Source organism: Arachis duranensis, chromosome 6 (genome assembly GCF_000817695.3).
Source record: "Arachis duranensis cultivar V14167 chromosome 6, aradu.V14167.gnm2.J7QH, whole genome shotgun sequence".
NCBI classification, from domain to species: domain Eukaryota; kingdom Viridiplantae; phylum Streptophyta; class Magnoliopsida; order Fabales; family Fabaceae; genus Arachis; species Arachis duranensis.
Genome location: NC_029777.3, coordinates 36,598,454 through 36,604,957, shown reverse-complemented (window position 1 = coordinate 36,604,957; position 6,504 = coordinate 36,598,454). Strand labels below are relative to the sequence as shown.

General features: G+C 41.1%; 1 protein-coding gene across 1 annotated transcript; it reads right to left on the bottom strand.

The window, feature by feature from the left end:
• Positions 1 to 3,566: 3,566 nt before the first annotated feature.
• LOC107493835 (uncharacterized) lies at positions 3,567 to 4,112 on the bottom strand. Its single transcript, XM_016114870.1, has one exon. The coding sequence runs from the start codon at positions 4,110 to 4,112 to the stop codon at positions 3,567 to 3,569; it is 546 nt and encodes a 181-aa protein (XP_015970356.1).
• Between the last annotated feature and the right edge of the window lie 2,392 nt (positions 4,113 to 6,504).

Genomic DNA, 6,504 nt, shown 5'->3' with positions numbered 1-6,504 from the left:
GTGCTTCCTCCTTTCCTGCGACGTGATATACGTCTTTGAGATGACTTTTGCGAGATGATTTGGAGATTTCTCCCCTGGCAAATCCGCCGTGTATCATGTGGACATGTCTTTCTGGCGTTCGAAAAGATCGCACGGTTGGTCTGACATCTTTTGCTCTTCTTCTTTTTCTTTGTTCATCATCATGGGTGGCTAGATATCGATCTAGCTTTCCTTCTCGTACGAGCTTTTCTATGACATTTTTAAGTCGAAACACTCATTGGTGGAGTGCCCGCAGATCCGATGGTATTCACAATATTCAGCCCGATTTCTTCCTCCTTTTTTGCCTTTGAGAGGTCGAGCTGGTGGTATTTTTTCCGTGTTGCAAACCTCTCTATATACATCCACAAGAGACACCCGAAGAGGGGGGTGTAATTGTGGTATTTTTTTATTTTCTCTCCATGTCGATCTTCCTTCTTTCTGGAATCTTTGTCTTTATCCCGGAGGGTGAACCCGGCCTTCGAAGTCTCTCCTAATTGGTAGTTTTCCTCCATGTTGATGTACTTTTCCGCTCGTTCCTGCACCTCGTTCAGAGATGTGGGGTACTTCTTTGATATAGATTGACTAAAGGGCCCTTCTCACAAGCCATTAATGAGGCCCATAATAGTGGCTTCTATTGGCAGGTTATGTATATCCATACATGTCGTGTTGAATCTCTCCATGTAGTTATGCAGGGTTTCCCATTCTCCATGTTTGATTCCCAGTAAGCTCGGAGCATGTTTAGCTTTGTCCTTTTGGATGGAGAATCTGGCCAGGAATTTCTTAGCCATGTCGTTGAAACTTGAGATGGACCTAGGAGGGAGGTTATCGAACCATCTAATTGCTGTTTTTGTTAAAGTAGTTGGAAAGGCTTTGCAACGAACTGCATCTGAGGCGTCGGTAAGATACATTCTGCTTTTGAAGTTGCTGAGATGATGGCTGGGATCTGTAGTGCCATCGTATAAGGTCATGTCTGGGAGTTTAAAGTCCTTTGGGATTTTTGTCTTCATGATCTCCTTGGTGAATGGATCTTGCTCCTTGTGGTTGCTATCTTCAGGAGTAGATCAGCTGGCTTTCGTTTTGACATCAGCCTCAAGTTTTAGGAGTTTGTTCTCCAATTCCCAGTGTCGCCTTATTTCCCTTTGTAGGTCCTTCTCGGCCTCTCGTTGGCGTAGGGCTTCTTCCTCATGTTGTTTTAACCGGTCTTGAAAAGCATCCACAGCTCCATCATTTGGGGAGTTCTTCTTGTTGTTGATTTGGGAAGTATCTTTTGGTGTGGTATCCGTGTTTTTATGCGGCGTTCTTTCCTCTAAATCTGAGGTGTGGTCGTTGTCATGGTCGTCCGCCATGGTGATGGGATGACTTCAGGGTTCCCCAGCAATGGCGCCAATGTTCCGAAGGTTTCCTGAAACTGTAGGTCGATCTCGGACGAGATCTTCTATGCTGGTCGGAGCTGTGGAGTCCGATCTGATGGACTTGGTGGTGGTGCTGATCCTTCGTCCCCGGATGGTGGGGGTACCTGCAAGGGACTCCGATGCTTAAGTTAGCAAGGGTATTAAGCAGGTATTGAGTAGAATCAGAGTATGAGTTATACCTGGGTTCTCCAGTGTATTTATAATGGCGTAGAGTGACCTTTGCAGATAAGATAAGTTAGTTATCTTATCTTTTATCTTTATCTTTATCTTTCATGGGAACCACCTTTATCTCTATAGGCTTGGGCTGCCTTTGGATTGGGGTCGTGTTCCTCTATTTGGGCCCTTTATTGGGCTTTCCTACGATTTGGCCGAGCTCTTTGAGAGGAGGTCGGTTTGTCTTGACCTGAAGAGGTCGGTCACTTTGTCTGTAGAACATCCCGGGTCGGATAGCTCGACCCAGGGTATGAACAGGTATTAAGCAGGTTTTTAGTAGAATCAGAGTATGAGTTCTACCTGGGTGCTCCAATGTATTTATAATAGCGTGGAGTGACATTTTTGGGGATAAGATAGTTATCTTATCTTATCTTTGAGTGAAGTTATCTTATCTTTAAGGGAACCACCTTTATCTCTCTAAGCTTCAGGCTGCCTTTAGATTTGGATCGTGTTCCTCTTTTTTGGGCCTTCTTGGGCCTCTGTAGTGATTTGGCCGACCTCTTTTCATAAAGAGTTCTGGTAGACCTGATCTGAACAGGTCGGTCAATTTGTCGTTGATCCGCCCGAGTCGTACAGCTCGACCTAGGGCATGAACACTTATCAAAAGCGTAAACCACAGCCAATAATTCCTTCTCTGTTGTTGTGTAATTTTTCTGAGCTTCATTCAATACTTTACTTGCATAATAAATGACATGGTGTAAATTGCCCTTCTTATGTCCCAACAAAGCACCAACAGCAAAATCACTTGCATCATACATAAGTTCAAAAGGCAATCCCAATTTGGGGATGTGATTATTGGTGCTGTGGTGAGTTTAGCTTTTAAAGTTTCAAAGGCATGCTTATAGTTTTCATCAGAGATAAAAAGGTTGTCAACCACTAGCAAATTTCTTAGTAGTTTGGCTATTTTTGAAAAATCCTTGATAAATCTTCTATAGAATCCGGCATGCCCTAGGAAACTTCTAACAGCTCTCACATTAGTAGGCAAAGAAAGTTTCTCTATGATTTCTACTTTTGCCTTGTCAACCTCTATACCCTTCTTTGAAACTTTGTGACCAAGAACAATTCCCTCGGGGACCATGAAATGGCATTTTTTCCAATTTAAAACCAAATTGGTTTCTTGGCACCTTTTTAAGACTACGGTAAGATGATGCAAACAAGCATTGAAAGTATCACCAAAAACAGAGAAATCGTCCATAAAGACTTTAATAATTTTTTCTACCATATCTGAGAAGATTGATAACATGCATCTCTGAAAGGTAGCTGGAGCATTACACAACCCGAATGGCATTCTTCTATATGCAAAGACTCCAAAGGGGCAAGTGAATGAGGTTTTCTCTTGATCCTTGGGGTCAACCACTATTTGATTGTAACCAGAATATCCATCAAGGAAGCAGTAATAAGCATGGCCGGCCAATCTTTCAAGCATTTGGTTAATGAAGGGGAGGGGGAAGTGGTCTTTTCTCGTGGCATCAATCAGCCTTCTATAATCAATACACATCCTCCATCCTGTCACTGTTCTTGTGGTAATGAGCTCATTCTTCTGATTAACAATGATAGTCATCCCACCTTTCTTTAGCACCACTTGAACTGGGCTCACCCATGAGCTATTAGAAATAGGATAGATGATCCATGCATTCCATAACTTCATCACTTCTTTCTGAACAACTTATTTCATTGTGGGGTTTAGCCTTCTCTGAGGTTGAACCACTGGTTTGGAATTGTCCTCCAAAAGTATCTTGTGCATGCATATGGCAGGGCTTATGCTCTTCAAGTCATCAATGGTCCATCCCAATGCATCCTTGTGAGCTTTCAATACAACAAGGAGTTTTTCTTCTTCTTCTCCACTCAAAGTAGAGTTGATGATCACTGCAAAGCTATCCTTCTCACCAAGGAATGCATATTTAAGATGAGGAGGCAGAGGTTTTAGCTCTTGTTGTGGTGCTCCTTCTTTCTTAACTCAATTGGTTCCTCCAGTGCTTGTGTCTCTTCCACATCTTCCTCTTGTATGTCTTGGTTTTCCTCCTGGTTCTTTTGATGGTTTGCTTCAAATATTTCATTAACCAGGGTGTTCACCACATCAATTCTCATGCAATTCTCTTTCTCAGCAGGGTACTGCATCGCCTTGAAAACATTTATAGTCATTTGCTCATCATGCACCTTGAAGATCATCTCACTTTTTCCCACATCAATGATTGTTATAGCAATGGCCAGAAAAGGTCTACCGAGGATGATTGAGTTACTCCCTTCCTCATCCATGTCCAAAACTATAAAACCGGCTGGGAATATGAAATTTCTAACTTTCACTAAGGGATTCTCGACTACTCCATTTGGTATTTTGAGAGATCTATCAGCAAGTTGTAATGACATCCTTGTAGATTTAATCTCCTCTATCATTAAATTCTTCATCATGGCAAGAGGCATTAAATTAATGCTTGCTCCCAGGACACAAAGTGATTTATCAATAGCCATGTTCCCAATCATGCATGGTATAAAGAAGCTTCTTGGATCTTTGAGCTTTGGTGGAAGTCCCTTTTGAATGATGGCACTGCACTCTTGAGTAAGAACCACTGTTTCTTTCTCTTACCAGATCCTCTTCTTGGTGATCAATTCTTTAAGAAACTTTGCATATAATGGCATTTGTTCCAAAGCTTCAGCCAATGGAATGTTGATTTCAAGTTTCCTAAAGATTTCCATGAATTTTGGGAATTGTTGGTCCCTTGTTCCCTTGTGTAGCCTCTGTGGGTAAGGAAGCTTGGGTACATAAGGCTTTACTCCTTCATTCTTGCCCTCTTGTTGTGGCTTCACAATTTCTTTGCCCTTTTTAGATGTTGATGCCTTTTCATCCTTCATATTGTCTATTATGTCCTCATCTTTAGGCTTTGTTGCTTCCTTATTGATGTCTTTTCCAACTACCTTGCCACTCCTCAACTGCACAGCTTTACATTCTTCCCTAGGGTTGGGGATTGTATCACTTGGGAGAACATTAGTTGGCCGTTCAGCTTGTTTGGCCAATTGTCCCACTTGTCGCTCAAGGTTCCTCATGGTAACTTCATATCTATCTTGTCGTTTGAGCAAGATCTCTTGTCCTTTGACCAAACTTTGAGTGGTTTGAGCAAGTTATTGTGTGTTTTAGGTAAGGGCATGTAAGGCTGCTTCAAGACTTGAGATCCTGGTTTCATGATGGTCAATGGGTCGTATGATCGGGTATGATTGTTGTTGCTAGAAGTTGTTTGCAGCATTGGGGGTGAATATTTTGTGAGTTGAAGGGTGGTGCGGAGAAGTTATTCTGATGGGTTTTGATGGGTGGAAATCAGATTCCAACACAAAAGTAACCGGCAAGTGTATCGTGTCGCATCAAATAGTAATTACTCACATGAGTGAGGTCGATCCCACAGGGATTAAAGGATTGAGCAATTTTAGTTAGGTGGTTGATTTAGTCAAGCAAACAGTTGATGAATTGAGTTGTATTGTAACCAACAGAAGCTAAATTTGCATGAAAGTAAAAGGGAGAAAGGAATTGACAGCAAAGGAAAGAGCAGAAGAAGTAAAAGAGCTGAATCTTAAAGTGTAAGTAATGTAAATGACTGAAACATAGATTGCAAGATATGTAAATAGCTGAAACTTAGAGTGCAAGAAATGTAAATAGCTTGAATAGTAAAGGGATGTTGGAGCTGGGATTTAGAATTCAACAAGAGAATGTAAAGAGCAATAGATCAATAAGTAGAAGATGAAGTAAATTGCAGCAGATCTCAACATAAATGGAAAATTTGCTTGAAGAACACAACAGAAAGTAAACTCAGCTCAAATTTGAAATATAAAAGAGAAATTAGAGATCTTAGGGGATCAATGAGACTAGCAAGTAGAACTAGACCTCAATTCCTTCCTTGATCAATTAGAAAACAATTTGCAGAAGAAAAGTAAATGGAACAGCAAATAAAACTCAGATCCTATTCTTAGAACAATTGAGAAGAGAGGTAAAAGATGATTCTCAAGCTTAGAATAAGTGAAGCTCTTCAATCTCAATTCAAATTCCAAGAACAGATAGCAGGAGTTGCAGAAGAAATGAAAATGAAGGCAGAAAGCTAAATCCAATTCCCAATCCATAGAATTATGCAGAAGAAAACAAATATGAATTGCAAATCAAAGATTGAAACAGAATTTCTTCAATCTTAATCCAAAATTCAAAAACAGAAATAGAAGTTGCCAAAGTAAGAACAAGGAGGAAGAGAACTCCAATCTCAATCCCAATTCCCAAATTCAAAGCTAAAATGTAAAAGTGAGCCAAAAATAAAACTAAAAGTCCTCCACAAATCAAAACTAACTTCTATTTATATACTTTCTAATTTTGATCTTCAGACTTTGGAGTGGGCTTGTCAAATTGGTGAAGAATTGGATCCAAATTGGCTTTTAATTGAAATTTAGCCCAGGGCCACCTCCCAGGGGAGCGCTCTGTTACTTTAGGCAGCGCAACGCTCAATTTCCTCGCCCAGGCTCGTGCCAAGCTTGTTCATAGCGCTCGGTTACTTATTGTAACGCAGCGCTACAAGCCTTGGGTTGAATCTCCCACTTCGAGCCTTGGAGAATTCATTTTGCCAATTTTCTTTGTGAAGAGTAGCGCTCGGTTAGGCGAATGAACGCAGCGCCTTTGCTTTGAATGGAAGCTTCCCAATTCGAATCCTTGTGAAGCCATTTTGCCTATTTCCTTTGTGAAGAATTGTAGCGCTCCTTCCCTGCCAGCATGGGTTCGAACCTTAGCTGGCTCCTTTTGCCAATTTCTTTTGTGGAGTAAAGCTTCCTTTTATGCCTCATGTGCTTGGTTTCAAAACTTGGTGGCTTCACTCCTTGATTTTGAGCCTTGATT

Excerpts from the sequence above, each read along its gene's own strand:
- LOC107493835 (XM_016114870.1), bottom strand. The coding sequence starts at position 4,112 with ATGGCTATTGATAAATCACTTTGTGTCCTGGGAGCAAGCATTAATTTA.